This window comes from Crotalus tigris, unplaced genomic scaffold (genome assembly GCF_016545835.1).
Source record: "Crotalus tigris isolate CLP2741 ecotype Arizona unplaced genomic scaffold, ASM1654583v1 scf7180000024386.1433019, whole genome shotgun sequence".
In the NCBI taxonomy this organism is placed as follows: domain Eukaryota; kingdom Metazoa; phylum Chordata; class Lepidosauria; order Squamata; family Viperidae; genus Crotalus; species Crotalus tigris.
The window spans coordinates 917,421-937,776 of NW_024100556.1; the positions used below are offsets into that span (position 1 = coordinate 917,421).

The 20,356-nt window shown below is 43.5% G+C and overlaps 1 protein-coding gene and 1 pseudogene across 1 annotated transcript; both read left to right on the plus strand.

Moving 5' to 3' along the window:
- The first annotated feature begins 253 nt into the window (after positions 1–253).
- Positions 254–20,356, plus strand: part of LOC120301606 — a 34,405-nt pseudogene continuing 14,302 nt past the window's right edge.
- Positions 10,454–12,883, plus strand: LOC120301601 (zinc finger protein 25-like). The gene has a single exon (XM_039329049.1). It carries the CDS (start codon positions 10,607–10,609, stop codon positions 10,841–10,843), a length of 237 nt encoding a protein of 78 aa, XP_039184983.1. The 5' UTR covers positions 10,454–10,606; the 3' UTR covers positions 10,844–12,883.

Below are 20,356 nucleotides of genomic sequence, written 5' to 3' on the forward strand. Positions count from 1 at the left end.
TGTCCTCCCCTTCCCCTCATATAATCTTTCTCTTTCCCGCCCTTTCGGGGAATCCTGCCACCTCGCGCAGAGCCCACCTTAACCTCAGGAGGGAACTGAGCATGCGCATGACTCCTCTGTCACAAGGAACATTCCTAGCAAGAGGCTTCTCTTTCGGTTCTTCCCCCTCCCTCCGCTGAGAGACGGGGCGTGGCCTTTGCCGGAAGCCCAGAGGTTGCCGGGAAGCCTTTTCTTCCTTTTTGCAATTCCGCTTTTTCTCCAGTCACAGAAGAGATGCCGTTTGCCCCATCTTTCTATACCAAGCAGCCTCGTTGTGAGATAAAATTTCTGGAATATCTATCAGTTTGAGCTTTTTCTCCATTTGGGGACTGGTTTTTAGATATTTCTTTTTCTTCGGCGAGCCCAAGAGGGGCCTTTCTCCTACTCCCAAGCCCATCATTGCTGTCCTCCCCTTCCCCTCAGATGACCTTTCTCTTTCCCGCCCTTTCGGGGAATCCTTGCACTTCGTGCAGAGCCCACAAAGGGGCACTCGTAGCCTCAGGAGGGAACTGATCATGCGCAAGACTCCTCTAGCAAAAGGAACAATCCTAGCAAGAGGCTTCTCTTTCGGTTCTTCCCCTTCCCTGCCCTGAGAGGCGGGGCATGGCCTTTGCCGGAAGCCCAGAGGTTGCCGGGAAGCTTTCCGGGACGCGCATCTCGACGAGACTTCCGAGTTCCGTGAGTGGCGGTGGGCCAAGTCTTCCCTCGGGATGGGAATGCGGGATCCCATGTTCCCCAGCTGCCCTTTCCCATGCAGGGTCCAGGTGGAGAAGGAGCAAAGGAGAGAAATGGGGGTTGCCAGAAGGCAGGGGCCGTTTCCCCCCAATTCTTCTGCATGGGGGGGAGGGGAGGCTAGCCGGAAGTCGTCCTGCCGGCTCTGGGTTTAAGGCTGGAAGTCTGAACTTCTGGAACTGGTCACGTTGGACTAAGGCTGGATTAGGCTAAGAAGTGTGAAAAAACCTCTGGAGACCAAAGATTAAACTAGGGTCAGATCTTCCATAGTTCAGCCTGTCTTAGGAGGAGGATTGGACAGGACAGCATCTTCACGTGTTGTTTCACTGGTTAAGTCCACACTTTCTAATTCTTGGAATTTCTTTCCATCTCAGAAATACAACCTGCAAGCCATTTGTAAATCTTCAAAATTGTCTTTTGGCTAAAGGGGGCTGAATGACGTACTATGGCCAGTCCTGTGGCTGGAGGAAGAATCCTATGAATAAAAAGCATTTGGAGATCCACAAGATTCCTTGAACCCATTTGGAGTTGCATTACAGAACAGAAAAAGAATGGAGATAAAACTTTTAGCAAGTGAGGGAATTGGAAAAGGCCCTTTTGCCGGAAGTTGTGGGGAAGACTGTTCAAGAAGTGGGCAGAAGATCGTACAGAAGGAAATCATCCATTCAGAAGTTCAGCTCTGGAACTTCAGGAGCATCCAATACCAGAAGGCTGAGGGTCCCCGAGGACTTTGCAACCAAATCCACAACTTCTGTAGGCAATGGCTGAAACCAGAAAAGCACACCAAAGCCCAGATGCTGGACCTGGTTGTTCTGGAGCAGCTCCTGGCTATCCTGCCCCCAGAGATGGAGAGCTGGGTGCGGGAGTGTGGAGCAGAGACTAGCTCCCAGGCAGTAGCCCTGGCTGAAGGTCTCCTCTTGAGCCAGGTGGAGGAGAAGAAAGAACAGGTTGAGTTGCAGGTGAGAGACCTTCATCTAGGGAACCCAGAATAGAATAAAGATTTTCTTTTAATTCTTTATCGCTCCTTCCTGGATTTCTCTGGTGTTCATAGTATGTGGAGATGTCCCACCAGTTTCAGTTTCATTGATGGGTTTTGGGGGGATTTTCAGGTTGTGTTCAGAGAACAAGAATCCACTTTATGTTTTGTGATGTCCATTAATTCTTCTTTCTCCTTCCTCCTATTTCACTGTGGAGATCAGAGATCCTGAGGGAAAGCGGAATCCATCAAATCCCCCTCAGGAGCTGTTTCTCAGGAGGATCTTTCAGGAAAAGGACTCCTCAGGTAAAACAAAGGTCCTCCCATAATCCAGAGAAGTCCCCAGCTACCTTACTTTTTCTATCTCTTCCCTTCTGTAGAATACCTCCTATTTTGTTAATTATGATACATTTTAAATTTCTATATTCCTCACAGAGAAACAAAGGAGGGGGTTTTCTGGTGTTTATGATGGAGCTGAAACAGTGGTTGAACCTCCAAATCAAGTAAGTTATGGAAATTAATTGATTAGATTTGTATTCTCCCTTTCCTTCAAGAAGAGAAGCTGGTGTGCAGACTACACTCTCCTTCCATTCTCCTTGCCCCATTTAGACTGGATTATTTTTGCGTTCCCTGAGCAACATGGGAAAGGGAATAGCGGGTCATGACATGCAGACGGGATGGCATGCCATGTTATGGGATGAGAAGCATAAAGTTCACCAGTACTTCCAGAGGCACTACATCAGACTGGCACTAACAGATGTATGGATCAAAATTCGACGACAGAACTACAGGCAGGTCCCTAATTGGATCTCAACATTAGAAATGTACATACACCCAAGGTTTATTCAGTTGGGAAAAGTAATAACCTATAAAAACATACTAGACGAGAGAGGAGAATTAAAATCAAGGAAGAATCTCCAAGATGCAGGGATAGAATTAGAATAGTGGGCATACCTCCAACTACAAGCAAGATATAGGCAAGATAAAAAGAGGGGGGTATAAAGATAGAACTGACAGAACTAGATAAAATTTTATTAGGTCCTGAGGATAAAATGATTAAAAATATGTATCATTTTCTTTTAGATCAGACTGTATGAAGAACAGGTTAAGGAGACCATGTTAATTTGGAGTAGGGATTTTGATTTTAGTATTGACCTACATATTTGGCAAGAACTGTGGGAAAGGAATAGGAAACTCAGTTTAGCTACCTCATATAAGGAAAATCTTTACAAGATGTTCTATAGATGGCATTTCCCACCCGTAAGGTTAGCCAAAATGGGTTCAAACATTTCACCCCTATGCTGGAAATGTAAAACAGCATTAGGTTCATGTTACTATATGTGGTGGGATGCCCAAAGATCCGTGAGTATTGGAACAGGACACAAAACTGGTTGAGGGATATATTAACACTGGATTTAGAGTTAAAACCTGAACTCTTCTTGTTGGGAATAACGACAGAAAAATATGACAAGGGAACAATCTACTGCAGCTAGGCTTGCTTTAGCACAAAAATGGAAGAGCAAGGAAATTCCCACAGAGGAAGAGTTAATACATAAAATATTAGCATGTGCGGAAATGGACAGGCTAACAATGATATTAAAAGATAAATGTGGATCAGTTTATTATGAAACCTGGGATAAATTTTACCACTGGAGGAATTTGAAGAGGACAGTAGGGATTAAAGACGAATGTTAAGATAGAAATATATGTCATTTTAGAACAAGTATTGTATATAAAACTTAGATGTATATTTAGAGATGAAGAATTGATTGTAAAAAGTGGAATAACTTGATAAGAATGTATATACTGGAATGTCATGTCAAATCCAATGTTTGTTTGTTTTTAATTGTATTATAAATAAAATTTGTAGAAAAAGAAAAAAAAGAGAAGCTGGTGTGCAGACCACTCTCCTTCCATTCCCCCTGCCCCATTTAGACTGGATTATTTTTGTGTTCCTGAGCAACATGGGAAAGGGAATAGCGGGTTCAAGTTGCAATGTGGAAAATGGGTTGATGTTGCTCTCAGCCAACTTAGTTTCCTCTGAAGACTGTTGTCGTGACACAATGATTTGTCATATCTACCCTCAAATTCTATTAGGATTTTTTTAAAAGACTATTAGTTAATTCATTCTGCTAGCTAGTCTTCCAAATAGGCTTTTACAAGAAGTATTTTTTTAGAAAAAGTCTTTCAAGAAAAAGGAGTAAAAGTATCACAGTGATAGCAAATGCTAAACAAAGACCCATTGAACCAGTAGAAGAGTTACTTTACTGAAAGGCATTGAAAGTTCTGCAGAATCGATCAACTTGATAAAATTTGCCCAAATAGTTCTTCAGTCAAAAGTTTTTGATTGTTTATTTTCTCACATAAACCTTGGAATCCTCCATTTACTGCCATTTAACTTGGTGCATAACTTTACTTTGGGATTTGGTGAACAATGGACCAGATCTTGAGAATCCTCCTTGGGCTGTTCTGTTCCTTTTTCCTTGTTCAGGGTGACCGTGTGTCTTTTGAAGAGGTGGCTGTGTATTTCTCCAAGGAAGAGTGGTCTCAGCTGAATCCTGACCAAAAAGTACTACATAATGAAGTCATGCTGGAAAATCATAGAAATGTGGCCTCTCTGGGTAAGGATTTGCTACTCATTAATCAGAGAGTTTCAGAAAGTTACCATTAGCTATTTCTTATTAATAATCCCCAACTCATCTCCTGGGAAGGAGAAGGAAACATATCTGGCTTTCTCCTGCTCCAGGGAAGGAATAGCAACAGCCATAGCACTTAGACTTACATATTACTCCACAGTGCTTTACCACACTTTGTGACTGGTGTATAATGTCAGCATGTTGCCCCCAACAATCTGGGTCCTCCTGGCACTTCGCCACCAAAGCTCCTCTGCTGCCTGGCTGTAAGGCCGGGGGACACTTCCATGTCTCTTCAATAGCCTGATGCGGGCACCGGAGGCCTTCTCCAGATCCAGGCAGCAGCGACCTGGAAAAGGCCTCTGATGCACCGATCCAGCCTCCAGAGGCGGGTGGAAGCGTCCCTGGCTTTGGTTCCATTCTCTGTTGCAGAGAACAGAAACCTAAAGTAGTATGAGATCATGCGAGATCAGTAGCGTGAGATCTTGCCCCAGTGATCTCACGTGATCTTGCATTACTTTAGGCCTTCATTCTCTGTGAACGCACCGAAAGCCTGTAGCAGCCAAAAAAGTGAAGGATTTCAACCCTGGTGCCTAGGGAAACCTGGTGCAGAGGTGGGGAGGGAGGGAATAACCAGCATGAATGTTGCAGAGCCTCTGCGGTCACTCATTAGGGGAAACGACTGCCGTGCTGCTGCAATATTTGTAATTTTGGGACTTACTTGTAAGCACTAATAGAAGGACCCCTGTTTCTTTCTCTGCAGCTATGTGATTTTGGCAAGAGAAAATGAATAGTAAAGGGAAATTAGTTTGCGTGGGAAAAAAAGGACTTGTTACAAAATTGTTTCAGTTCTCACAGGTCTCTGCTGAAATTAACCATTCCAATAAATCTTATGTTATCTCCTAAAATCTCCTTGACTGTTTCCCCTGATTATTCCTTAACTGAAAATTGACTTTGAGTGAGATTTGCATACTGTGTTTCCCTGGAAATAAGCATTAATTTGATTTTTATCCATGCGCCGAATATAAACTCTATGCCAAAAATAAGCCCTAGTTAAGACTCTGTCCTACCATCTAGTTGTTTGCAATGGGGCAGCAGAGTGCACAGTACCACCATGAGGTGAGGTGAGGCTGGTGGCGGGAAAGGTTCCCCATGCATCCCATACCCGCATACCTCAGGGCCCCCGCAACCAGACCACTCCCCACTGGTGACCTCTCCCAGGCCATTCAATGACCCGGCTGTCCACGTGCCTCTTTCCTTTCCCTCCTCTTGAGGTGGAGTGCCATATTACGGAGTATGGGTGGGAGAGAGACTTGGTCCCCTCACCCACTCTCCCTCCACTGTTTCAAAGCCAGGAGGGAGTTATGGCAAAAGGCTTCTGCCGCTGCGGGAGGGGCTTTTTTAGATCCCTGCCACCCTGTGCCTGCTGGACGCTGTCTCCTCCACCTGCTACTTTGGTCCTGAACACACTGCCTCACGCTTCCTGATCCCTGTTTGCCATTTCATTTGCGGCAGCTCTGAAGGCCTGCACCTCTGCATCATCCCTGGGGTGGCAGTTTCGACCACCTGGCCCTCTTCGCAACTCTATCCACACAGCTACCCAAGCAGTAGGCAGAGTCCCGGAGGGTCGGGGAGGGTGCTGAAGCTACCAGGCATCCTGCCTGCAGCATCTGTGCCTGGCTACCTTTTCCGTATCAAAGCTGGAATGCCACCCCATTTCAGTAGATGCCAGCTTTGCACCACTGCCCAGCTCCCATCTCTTCCCCAAAGCTTCCTTCACTAACCTGCTTTCCAGCCCAGTTGCATTTCTCTGTTGCCACATGCAGGGAAACAAAAGTTTGCAGGGCTAAAAAAAAGTTCAACCAGACCTTCCAACTTTCGAGATCTTTTTGTGTGTGTGTGTCTGAGAAGTTGGAAGGTTGATTGACCTTTTTTTTTTTTTTTGGTCCCACAAACTTCCTTTGTTTCCCTGCATGAGCGGCGGTCATTGAAGGAATGGTTTGGGGAAGAGAGGGGATTTTGACGGTGGTATGCCAAGCTGTTCAGCTCCGCGGTGACTGAGAAATGTTATGGACATGGAAAGCAGGCTAGCAAATGAATGCTTTGGAAAAGCGAGTGGAGCTGGGCAGTAATGTGCCAAGCTCAGTGGAGAATGGAAGGTTACTGTGATTTGGGGCCAGGAATAGAAGCTAAGCATGTTTTCGGTAGAAAGTGGGTAACCCACCTTAACTGCTTATTGTTAGGAAACCAGCAGTTTGGTACTAAGCGCCCCACAGGCACCCAAACACTTTTTGCACAGACCGTGAAATGATGTAGACTGAAAGCTTCTTCTGCTTGCAAATGGGGCCGTTTCCGAGCAGCTCTTGCTTTTAAAGCGAAATCTTCTCTTCCTAAGGCAGTAGCAAACACAGCTAAACCTTGGGGAGGAACCTGCAGTTCTATCTAGTAAGGTGAAACCCTTCTTTTTTTTCCAGCATTAACATAATAATAACAGCTTAGTTTGGGGGAAGAGAGCCAGCAAGTTTGCCTTATTTTGCAAAGTATTAGCATACACTATAACACAAAGCCTTCTTTGCTTTGGCTCTTCTAAACTTGTAAGAGAAGCTGTGTGTCGCCCATCCCAACTTCCTGCTCCAGGAAAGGAACAACCCCTAGCCCTTTGTTGAGCCAAAAATATATTTTATTAAAGCCAAAGTGGTTACAAGAGCGGCAAAGCTGGATCTGGCATTTTCGCATGCAAAAGATGCAATTAACTTTCCCTTTTCCCCGGCTATTCCCTTGTTATAAGCTAATATCCAATTACATGTTTAGATTTTGCTTGGGGAACGGACCTTTGGTTCTCAGGCTTTCTAGTTCTGCATTCAGATGTTTGGATTGGCTGATGTTTCTAATGCCTCGGGCTGGCATGGCTTGATTTCTATCCCACCCCCGCCTCCTCCTTACATTCCAATCGTTTTCTTCCCTTCGCCAATTGATAATGTCAGGCTTTCACCTTGCAATAGTTGGCTTGCAGAATGTCAGCCATGACACTGTGTGTTTTAGACTTTGTGCACTTTAATTGTCAAGATGAAGGAGGAAAAAGAAACCGTTCAGGTTTTAGCAGCTTCTCTCGTTGCATCTTCCTAAATCCCCATTGGCCAAAATGAAAGAGCAGCATTCTTCTTGCTCTTGTTGCAAGCGGCACCCTCACTTTAGCAGTAATTACCCACCGAGCGAAGAGAAACCGCCTGCTCCTTAGAAAACTGAAGGCATTTTACAAATGTATGGGTGGAGTAGGCATAGGGACTCATTCATAGAACGGGATCCTCTTAACAAATCTTTGAGGTATAAATGTAATCAGCAGGCTCCATTACATTCGTAGCTCAAGGATTATCTGTATATTGCAATTTCGTAAAAATGTAGAAGGTAATTCACTTGACTTTCTACAATTTGATCTTTTCTCGTAACTTTGTTATCATTTTCATTTCTCTTTTCCTTTGGAGGCAATAATGGGCAGGAGAATAAAGATTTTGAGGAGCCATTCCAAGTGATCCACCATGAAGAAAGAATAAAGAAACATAAAGTACAAATGGAAGAAGAACATTATGAGAGAAACCAGTTTAATAATTGGAATCAGGAGAGTTCATCAACCATTCATGCTTCAATGCAAGATCTTCTTCTCCATCAAGAGACAATAAGGAAGAAATGCATTGGGAAAAGTGTAAAGTTAATCAAAGCTCAATTGCATGTAAATGAACATTGTCCAATCCAAAACAAAGGCGAAGATGCCGTAAGTAGACACAATGGGACTTTCCCTCTTTCTCTTGGAAATAAGTCCCTTACATCTCAGAAAGGGATTGACAGAGAAGAGAAGCCATATAAATGCTTAGAATGGGAAAAGAATTTTAGAAAAAACAGGCAACTTACTGTCCATGAAAGGATTCACACAGGGGAGAGGCCATACAAATGTGTTGACTGTGGAAAACTCTTCTGTCGAAAGTCTTCCTTTACTTACCATCAAATAATCCACACAGGGGAGAAATCATATAGGTGCATGGAGTGTGGAAAGACCTTTGCTTGCAGCAGTCAACTTACTTCGCACAAAAGGATCCACACAGGGGAGAAGCTGTTTAAATGCATGGAGTGTGGAAAGACATTTAGTCGGAATGATTATCTTACTGTCCATCAAAGAATTCACACAGGAGAGAAGCCATTTAAATGCATGGAGTGTGGAAAGACCTTTATTCGGAACAATCATCTGAATGCCCATCAAAGAATCCACACAGGGGAGAAGCCATTTAAATGCATGGAGTGTGGAAAGACCTTTATTCAGAACTGTCGTCTTAATGCCCATAAAAGGATCCACACAGGGGAGAAGCCATTTAAATGCATGGAGTGTGGAAAGACATTTTGTCGGAATGATTATCTTACTGAACATCAAAGAATTCACACAGGAGCGAAGCCATTTAAATGCATGGAGTGTGGAAAGACCTTTATTTGGAACAGTCATCTTACTGCCCATAAAAGGATCCACACAGGGGAGAAGCCATTTAAATGCATCGAGTGTGGAAAGACCTTTGCTTGTAGCAGTCAACTTACTTCGCACAAAAGGATCCACACAGGGGAGAAGCCGTTTAAATGCATGGAGTGTGGAAGGACCTTTGGTCAGAGCAGCCATCTTACCTCTCATAAAAGGATCCACACAGGGGAGAAGCCATTTAAATGCATCGAGTGTGGAAAGACCTTTGCTCAGAGAACTCAGCTTTCTTCCCATAACAAGATCCACACAGGAGAGAAGCCATACAAATGTATGGAGTGTGGAAGGACCTTTGGTCAGAACAGCCATCTTACCTCTCATAAAAGGATCCACACAGGGGAGAAGCCATTTAAATGCATTGAGTGTGGAAAGACATTTAGTCAGAATGATCGTCTTACTATCCATCAAAGGATTCATACAGGAGAGAGACCATATAAATGCATGGAGTGTGGAAAGATCTTTATTTCGAAGCGTCATCTTACTGTCCATCAAAGAATCCACACAGGAGAGAAGCCATTTAAATGCATGGTGTGTGGAAAGACCTTTGCACAAAGCGCTCATCTTTATTCACATAATAAGATCCACGCAGGGGAGAAGCCATTTAAATGCATGGAGTGTGGAAAGACATTTGCTTGCAGCACTCATCTTTCTTCCCATAAAAGGATCCACACAAGGAAGAAGCCATTTAAATGCATGGAGTGTGGAAAGACCTTTATTTGGAATAGTCGTCTTACTGCCCATAAAAGGATCCACATGGGAAAATCCATTTAAATGCATCGAGTGTGGAAATATCTTTGCTCGGAGCACTCAGCTTTCTTCCCATAACAAGATCCACACGGGAGAGAAACCATACAAATGTATGGAGTGTGGAAGGACCTTTGGTCAGAACAGCCATCTTACCTCTCATAAAAGGATCCACACAGGGGAGAAGCCATTTAAATGCATTGAGTGTGGAAAGACATTTAGTCAGAATGATCGTCTTACTATCCATCAAAGGATTCATACAGGAGAGAGACCATATAAATGCATGGAGTGTGGAAAGATCTTTATTTCGAAGCGTCATCTTACTGTCCATCAAAGAATCCACACAGGAGAGAAGCCATTTAAATGCATGGTGTGTGGAAAGACCTTTGCACAAAGCGCTCATCTTTATTCACATAATAAGATCCACACAGGGGAGAAGCCATTTAAATGCATGGAGTGTGGAAAGACATTTGCTTGCAGCACTCATCTTTCTTCCCATAAAAGGATCCACACAAGGAAGAAGCCATTTAAATGCATGGAGTGTGGAAAGACCTTTATTTGGAATAGTCGTCTTACTGCCCATAAAAGGATCCACATGGGAAAAGCCATTTAAATGCATCGAGTGTGGAAATATCTTTGCTCGGAGCACTCAGCTTTCTTCCCATAACAAGATCCACACGGGAGAGAAACCATACAAATGTATGGAGTGTGGAAGGACCTTTGGTCAGAGCAGCCATCTTACCTCTCATAAAAGGATCCACTCACGGGAAAAACTAATTATTTTTTATTATAATTTTTATTAGTTTTTTACACAAACGTAAGTCATTCAATAGTTGGTAAACAGTGTGATGTCTGGGTTACATTTGTAAAAACAGTCCTTAATTAATTTCTATAGTCTGTATTTCATGTATTAATTTTGTTTACTTTCCTCTTTCCCTAAAAACATCCTTGGGAAAAGCCATTGAAATGCATCGAGTGGAAAAACATTTAATCGGAATGATCTTAACTATCCATCAAAGGATTCATACAGGTGAGAAACCATATAAATGCATGGAGTGTGGAAAGATCTTTATTTCGAAGCATCATCTTACTATCCATCAAAGAATCCACACAGAGAAGCCATTTAAATATATGGAGTGTGGCAAGACTGTTCAGAACACTCATCTTTCTTCCCATAGCAAGATTTCGGGCAAAATGCAATGACCCAGAAAGTCAATCGTGGTTTGCATAAATGGGCACTTCTCCTGCTTGGCAAAGAGGTGGTTCTCACATAGACACTGCAACACTAGCCAAATATGTTTCCAATGCTCTAGTGGGGAGGATGAGCAGATCAGGATGTCGTTGAGTCAAACGACTACAAACTGATCCAGCAGATCCCTGAACACATCGTGCAAAAAATGCAGTAAAATGCCAAGCAGATTGGTCAAGCCAAACAGCATAACCATATATTCGAAGCGTCCATAACACATCTGAAAAGCCATGTTCCACTCATCTCCAACTTGAACTCAGACCAGGTTGTAGATCTCGCAGGTCCAGGTTAGTAAATATCCTGGCCTGCTAGAGCCGCTCGATGAGTTTGAATTTGGGACTTTCAGACAAACCCCTGTGCAGGTATGCAGGTAGTGAGCAGCACATTTCTGGCTGGTGAACTTTACCAACCCTGACAATCAGATGATCTGCATATTATGGACCTGCTAACACTCCAGCTCAAATACCAACAGGCAATAGCTATGTGGAACACTAACTCCTACATATGCAACCTGATGAGCATGTGGAGGGGTCTTGTGACCACCAGTCCCGATTGCAGTGGTCAACCATCAATTGTCTCCACCAAGACCGGTGATGTCACCTGCTGCTGGGGAATGGACCTCTGTGTGGCAAAGTCTGAGTATGAAATTAGCAGTGGCTCCAGAGTCCACCTAAACCTTCACATCTCCCTGACTCGGCATGGACATGTTCACTATGAGCACAAGGTGTTTCAAAGAAGTCAGCCATGGAGGCTGGGATTGGCCCATTGCCAGGTGAGCCCAGCCTACTGTGCTCTGTAGGCTGTGCCCTAATCATTTCCCATTGTCAACTTGGTCACTTTAGCAGAACAGTTGGCTGCCATATGGCTTTGTCCACCACAGTACACAAAAAGGCCTTCGTGGCGCCTTCTATCCTGGGCGTGGGGAAGGTGCAGTCGGATGGTGCCCAACTGCATGGGTTCTTCCGATGGCACCGGCAGCTGTTTGGTGGGTGTCAGGAAGACCTCTGTCCAAGTGCATCAATTCTTGGAGCATGGGGGTGGGGAGTCAATGAGGAGCAACTCATCGAGAAAATTGGATTTAAGGCCTTCCTGGAACTGGTCCATTAAGGTGGCCTCATTCCACTGGAGGTCCTGTGTGACCACCTGGAAGTCGTTAATATAATCCATGACTGGCCACCGCTCCTGCTGCAACTCTCTCAGGCATTTGTTTACTGTCTGTGCCTTGACAAACATGGGGCCTTGTGGAAGGAGCGTGGTTTGGTCACTGCTTAAGGCACTCCCATTAAATATGGGCAGGACATTTTAAGGCTGCTGGCTGCTGTTTTGCTCCTGCACAAGATAGCTGTTATGCATGTGAGGGCCCATTGCAAGGATGATACTAAACATGGAAAGGGAAATACCTTGGCTGACTGCATAGCAAAGTCTGCCACTTTAGTTCCTCTGTCCCTTTGGTATGTTGGTGCTCTTGTACCTTCACATTTGGCTGTGCTGGCTCTGACATACACCACAGGATAGGCACAGTGTGATGACTCAGGGAAGCACAGAGGCAAAACAGTCAACTGGCAGTTGAAACCGTCCTTTATTTGCTCCAATTGTCCCCAAATGCTCCCATGTTTCTTGCAAGCCCCAGAACAAAGTAAGACACACCCAACCTCAGCAGCTTCTGGCTGCAAGTAGTTTCACATACAGTTAGATTAGAAGAGTAATTTACTCAAGGCCACATAGATAACAAGGAATGAAACATACATCCAAAATCTAACAAGTCTGTGGAAATACAAGCTTGCCTCCAAGAAATCAGCATTTTTTCCCAACAAATGCCCCTCCCCATAGTGTTTCCTTAAGTCTCATTCTCCAGGTATATCTTATGCAGAGGGGCGGGGTGCTCTCCTCCCAAGAAGTTGAGCCTGCCTGTGTTGTTCCCTCTTCTCCACTCTCCATGCTCTAGGATCAGGAGGGGGTAGCCCTTGCTAAGATAAGATAACCTAGTCATTTTTTTTTACTGTGGGCACAATGGCACACATCAAAAATGAAATTTAATTGCCCGCTCTCAAAGTGAAACATACGTGACACCTAAAACATGCTATGTACAACATATGTATAGACCCACAGCCTTACATATACATAGCAAATAAATATTAAGTACTGTCCATCTTGAATATATAACAGAAAGATGAAGCTTTAGAGTTCACAACGTTAATGCTGTATGGAATGAAACTATGGCTGAATCTGGATGTTCTGCTTCAGATACCACGAAGCCTGCTCCCAGAAGGTAACAAGGAAAACAGGTCGTGAAGAGGATGTGTAGTGTCCATAATCTTATGGACCCTGATCAAGCAACGCTTCTGTGCTATGTCCTGGATGGGAGGGAGGGAACAGCCAATGATTAATTTCAGCCATTCTCACCACTCTGCACTGCCTTCCTGTCTGAAGCAGTGATGCTTCCAAACCAGACTGATGCTGTATGACAGGATGCTCTTGATCATCCCCCTGTAGAAAGTGGTCAAGATAGGGGAAGGAAGATGTACTTTTCTCATGCGATGCAGAAAATGCAGGCGTTGCTATGCCCGCTTCACCAGTTTCTCACTGTTGAGAGACCAAGCCAGCCTACGTTGGCTGCACACCCAGGAATTTGATGCTGGTAACCATCTCCACAGGTGAGTCATTTATGCACAGAGAAGAGTGGCTGTGCCTTTTCTGAAATCGACAATGATCTCTGGTTTTTCTGCTATTTAAAACTAGGCTGTTTTCCTTACATCAGATCACCAACCCCTCAGTCTCCTTGCGGTAAGCTTTCACATTGTCATCCTAAATAAAGCTCACTACTGTTGTATCATCTGTGAACTTTACAATATGATTGGTGGCAAACCTAGCACAACAGTCACGGGTCAACAGGGTGAACAGCAGCGGACTTAAGATGCAGCCCTGAGGAGAACCTGTGTTCAAGAAAATGGTATTAGAGGTATTTGTTCCAACTCGCACATATTGGGACCTGTTGGTAAGAAAATGAAGAACCCACTTGCACAAGGAGTGTTTAAGCCTAAATGGCCCAGTTTGTCTACTAGATGCTGGGGAACGATTGTGTTAAACTGCAAATTGAAGTCGACAAACCACAAACGCACGTGAGTATGTATTTCCTCTAAGTGCTTCAAGCTCAGATGGAGAACGGAACAAATAGCATCCTCCATAGAGTGATTTGGTCTTTAGGCAAACCGAAATGGGTCAAATGCTGGTGGGAGGCTAGATATAATAATGTCCTTTATCGGCTTCTCAAAGCATTTCATGATGGTGGATGTCAGTGCAACCGGTCTGTAATCATTGAGGCCTGTAATTGTGGATCTTTTTGGCACTGGCAAGATGATGGCTATCTTAAAACACGATGAGACCTGCCTGCTTCAATGAGAGGTTGAAAATATATATGAGAACACAAGCCAGCTCCTCTGTACATTCCCTGAGGACATGTCCAGGGATATTATCTGGGCCTGCTGCTTTCTGAATGTTAACTGCAGTGTTTTCTGGACAGAGGTGACATCAAAGCTTAGCACTTGCTCATCAGGATGGGGCACAGCTTTCCTAGCAGGAGTGCTATTTGATGCCTCAAATCTACCAAAAAATGCATTCAGTTTGTTTAGGAAGTCTGTGTTATCCTTGCATCTTGATGGAGCCACCTTGTAATCCATAATGGGCTGGATCCCTTGCCACATTTGCCTGGTGTTGAGTCCTGAAAAAAGTTCTGAATTTTCTGGCAATGAGCTTGTTTTGCATATGTTATGGCACTTTTCAGATTTGCTATGGCTGTTCTAAGTGCCAGCATGTCACCAGATTTGAAAGCCACATTCCATGCTGTCAGCATCTTGTGGACCTCATAAGTCAGCCACGGTTTTTCTTTTTTCTTTTTGTTAAACAAGTTTTATTAGTTTTACAAATTTTTACATCCAAATACTTGGGAAGCAGCGTGGTGATAGGGTAAATAGTCAATAACAAAATCCTTCGTATATATCTCAGGTTACATCAATAAATGTTCCCTCACTATTTCCCACAAATATTATATCATATTCATGTTAATAAATTTCTAGCTAACGCTCAATCAATCAATACATTTATCAATAACATTTGAATTATACATATCCAAGTCCTGTTTTGGGGTTTTATTTAATTCCAATTTATATATTCCAATTTAGCCTTTTATAACTACTGTTTAAGCTTTGGATAACCTTAATTTCCCTCATTTCATTATAAAATAATTAACGTAACTAAAATACACATTATTTCAAAATTTACCTTTATAAACAAATATATTCTAGTTCTCATTCTAGTAACTCCTCATTTAATAGCAAAATATATTTCATTATCAGATCTATTCCCATATAGCAATTAAAGTTATAATCTAACAGTTAATTTTAATTCCCATTATAAATCTAAATCCTAAATATTAAAGGAATCAATATCTCTAAAAAACTGCTTTACCCATTAGATGGAATTCTAAATCCCATTTTTAAATCTAACTCTGGCTTTCTTTTTGTGCCAAGTGGTTTTCCATGCCAGTGCCTTTAAAACCTTGGACGTATCTCATTTCATTCCCACACCTGTTGTTTGAATCAAGGGAGAAGGTTCAGTTATCAATCTTCCAAAACAACTGGCCCCTTTGTATTTATTGTTGCCCTAGTAATTAAAATCTCCATGTTTGGTTTAAAGTACTTATCATCGATTCAGTCTGGTCCTCTTCTTGCAGGTTCATCTGAGTAGAATAGAAAGTCATATCCGATATTGTGGTTATTGTTTGGCTATCTAAATTGTCTGAGTTCTCAATATAGTGTGTTTGTTGATCAATTCCTTTTGCTTTTGGAGTTACAGGTGCTGTAATTAAAGTCAATAATTGAGTATCAAAGTTCTCGATTGTGCATGTTGTTGAATAAAGTCTTCTTTGATGTTAAATTGTTCATCTTCTGTTATTTTTTGGCTTATAGGTTGATCGGTTTGAGTCTGAGGTTCAATTTGTAGTTTTGTAAAAATATCTTTGGCTTTCACCCTTGAGGTGATTAGCTCAGTAGCTTCAAGGATTTTTTCAAGGATAAGTTTGTAATTAAGTTGTGGATAGGGTTCCTCCATTTCCATGGTGATTAAAGGTAGTCCTTTAGTGGAGGCTATGTTTAGTAAGAATCAGCCATTGTCCACCTCCACACTTTGTAAAAATTATTGTTTTACAGCTGTTTCCGCGTCTTATCGTTTTTGATAATTAGAAGTACAAATCAAGGTAGTCAACAGGCACAATTGAAAATATTTCAGTTGCTATGCCAGGTTTCACCACAAGATGTCCCCAGCAGACCATATAATCATTTCCCAGATGCCAAATAACCTTTTATTGAGTTAAAACACACAAAAACCCCCAATATTTTCCAAAATTGATAGTTAAAGAAAGAAAACGTTAGGTCTCTATAATAAAAAGTTTTGGGACCCCGAGGTATCCACAAGACCACGATCCATTTATTTGGTTGTTGAAGTTAATTGTTCTTTTTTTCTTTCCAAGCTTTAAAATCCCAAGTATGCAAACATTGCTGTTTTGAGAGCAGGAGAAAGAGTTTCAAGGAGCTTTCACAGGAAGGTGGTTAGGGAAAAAGAAAAGTAAAAGGTCTCACCCAAATCCTCCACTCCTGCTTCATATGCTTAGCTGTTATTTGGATTTTTGGCTGGTGCGACTTGGTGATCTTTTCTTCAATGATCCTGAGGAGCTGCCTCGGATCAGACGGAAGGGCTGTCGCCATTCTGCAATCTAACAAGGGTCCTCCCCAATGGTGGTCGCCCCTCCAGGGCGACTTTTGACCCTTTCCAAGGTCTTCCGACAAAGGGAAAACAAATGGCGGAGAGAAGCCTCCCTCTGCACGTCCAAAGATGTTGCGATCTGGAACCGGAAGTCAGCCACGGTTTTTCATTTGCCCTGACAACGAAGCTTTTCAGGACACAGACATCTTCTATGCACTTTTGGATATATGCAGATACCATGGTGGCATACTCTTCAACATTTGTATGTTGATTATCAGTAGCTGCTTCCTTAAACATGCCCCAATCTATGCACTCAAAGCAGTCTTGTAATGCTTCTATCACTCCCTCTGTCCAAACCCTCACTCTGACTAATAATGGTTTATATGCTGGAATAAACAGTACTGAGAGATGTTCAGAGGAGCCCAGGTGAGGGTGGGGGATAGCTTGGAAAGCCTTCTTGGTGTTGGAATAAGCAAGATCCAGTGTATTGTCCCCCTCTAGTTGCAAAGTCCACATATTGATGGAAATGTGGCAGGGTAGCTTTTAAATCCATTTGGTTAAAGTCTCCCACTGCAATAAATGCACCCTCTGGGTAAGTAGTTTGTAAGTCAGTGATGGTGTGACAGAGAACTTTCAGGGTCTCTTCTCTGTTTGCATCAGGGGGGATATACACAGCTGTGATAATGGTAACAGAATTCTCTAGGCAGATAGAAGAGCTGAGGTGGCGCAGCAATTAGAGTGCAATACTGCAGGCCACTTTAGCTGATTGTGTTCAGCAGGTCAGCGGTTCAAATCTCACTGGCTCAAGGTTGACTCAGCCTTCCATCCTTCCGGGGTAGGTAAAATGAGGACCCAGATTGTTGGGGGCAATGTAAATATATATATACATTGCTTACTGGTGTGCACCGCTTAGAGAGTGCTTGCACTTAAAGCGGTATATAAGTCTCATAAAATAAAATAAAAAAATAAAAATTTGATGGTCAGAGGCTCCACATCTGGGGAGCACAGACTTGAAACCTCCTTGGTATTATTACACCATCTGTCATTTATATAAAAACAGACACCCCCTGCCCGGGATTTGCCACCAAGAATAAAACTCCTTTCCAGCCGAAATGTTGAAAATCCCATCAAGCTAATAGCATTATCTGGGACAGAGGGCTTTAACCAAGTTTCTGTTGCAATAATGACACAGCAATTTCTCATCTCCCAGTTTGTTGTTAAATCCAGCCTCAAGCAATCCATTTTTGGTTCTAAGGAGCAAGCATTTGCAAACAAAATAGATGGAAGACACACTCTGTATGGTCTAGCTTTTAGTCTAGATGTTAGGCCTCTGCGTTTGCAACGTTTCCTCTTATGATCACACCTCCTCCTTTTTTTCCGAAGATAGTCAGCAACAGAGGGAAACTTCCCAGCTGCAATGGTTGCTCCTCCACTCTGCCCCTGCGGCCCGAAACGTTGCTTTCGCTGCTCAAAACACAGAGCACGATGCTGTTTCCACCTCCAGCAACTTCCTTTCTTCCTCCCCGCTCCTCCAGACATTGCAGCTGATCTCTCACCTCCGTGTCAACCAGCATCTCTGTCCTTGATTTCCTCCTCTGTAGTATTCTGAGGCCATGCAGACTCTTCTGAACAGCCCAACTCAGCTTAGTTATCCCCATTTCTGAAAAGCGTTTCAGTCCAGATTGTTTATTTCCCTCCCTAACCCCCACACTTTTGAGAGCTGAAGCAGTCGTAGCCAAACAAGGTACCACCATCTTACTTGAAAATGGAATGACGCCTGATCTCTGTCTCTCATGTTCATCCTGTTCCCAATCCTGAAAGGCCCTGGCCTGCCTCGGCCTGCTCTTCCCCACATTCCTCTGAAGCCACAGACACCTCTCCCTTGACCTCCATAGGGTCCCATTCCAGCTCATTTTCCTCAGCAGATTCAGGTTCTGATGGAGGCATGATACTGAAATAATCAAACACTGGAAAGTTCCCTTTGCTGTTTATCATGGACATTGGCTGGAGAAGGAAACGTCTTCTCCGTGAACACAAATTATGGGTCCTCTTAAGAGAATTGCATGTCAGCATTCATTGGGATTATAAGGCCATGGTTGAATTTCTTATAAAGAACTATATTTGTCCTGGAATCTATGACAAGGCCTTCAGAAAGATCGAGAAATGTGTGATTTGCCAACACAATAATCCATTAAAGGCTATTAAGTTCCCCTTGGGAGGCTTAGGGCAGGCCAAGCTCCTGTTAGTTTTGGGGAAGTTGATTTTACTGAATTGCCAAGGAAACAGGGCTTTTGATATTTGCTGGTTTTTGTGGATGCTTTTTCTGGATGGATTGAGGCCTTTCCCTGCTGTACTAACAGGGCAGGTAAGGTGGTCAAGGCCCTCCTGAAGGAAATTATTCCGCGTTTTCCCTTCCTGTACCAAGGCATTGGCTCTGACAATGGACTCCACTTTATCTCTAATATTATCCAGCAGGTCGCTCAGGCCCCTAGGTACTGATTGGCAGCTTCATTCGGCCTACCACCTCCAATCTTCAGGATGTGTGGAGAAGACCAATGGCATTCTCAAACATCATCTTGCCAAGCTTGCCCAGGAAATGCACCTCATTTGGGTTCAGGTTTTACCCCTCGTTCTTTTGTGTATGAGAACCACCCCTAAGCAAGCTCTTGGCTGTCCCCCTTTGAGATCATATATGGATGACCCTTTCTTTACTATTTTTCCTTATCCACTTCCCTCCCTGTTTTTGGAGATCAGGCCCTCAGGGAATATATGCACTCTCTTGCTAATAATGTTTCTTCCATTTCGCAAGCTGTTCAGGCCCTCCGTCATCTGGGATTAAATCATCCACTCAGTTCCTTCCTTCCTGGTGAGTGGGTACTTGTCAAGTCTTGGACTGATTCTGGCCCTTTGACTGAACACTGGAAAGTTCCCTTTGTTGTTTTTCTCACTACTCACACCACAGTCAAGGTTGCTGGAATTTGTACTTAGATTCATCATACCCACGTTCACTCTTCTTCCCCACCACTTGACATTGAGGAACCCTAAATTGCTTGGACTGTAGCCCCTGGTTCTGAGGATGATCTTGGGCTTAAGCTTTTGTTTCAAGGACAGCACTGACCTGTACGCCGGGACGTTTTGGTCATTTGGCTCCAGCCCCTCTTTATAAATTTGGGGCTCCAACACCCTCATTCAGAATAGAATTAGAATTAGAATACAATACAATACACTAGAATCTGAGAGGGACCTTGGAGGTCTTCTAGTCCATCCCCCCTGCTCAAGCAGGAGAACCTATACCAGGGGTAGGCAACCTTGGCTCTTTTATGACTCATGGACTTCAACTCCCAGAATTCCTGAGCCAGCCATGCTGAGGGGAAAGGGAAAGTTTCCAAGCTGAGCCATACTGGCTCAGGAATTCTGGGAGTTGAAGTCCACAAGTCATAAAAGAGCCAAGGTTGCCTACCCCTGACCTATACAATCTCAGACAAGTGACTGTCTAGTCTCTTTTTAAAAATCTCCAGTGATGGAGCACCCCCAATATCTGGAGGCAAGCTGTTCCACTGGTTAATTGTCCTCGCTATTAGGAAGTTTCTCCTTAATTCCAGGTTGCTTCTCTCTTTGATCACTTTCCAACCACTGTTTCTTGTTCTTCCCTCTGGTGCTATGATGAATAATGTGACCCCCTCTTCTTTGTGGCAGCCCCTCAAATACTG

Bases quoted from the DNA above. Each gene is read 5' to 3' on its own strand.
- LOC120301601 (XM_039329049.1), top strand. From the start codon at position 10,607: ATGCATCGAGTGGAAAAACATTTAATCGGAATGATCTTAACTATCCAT.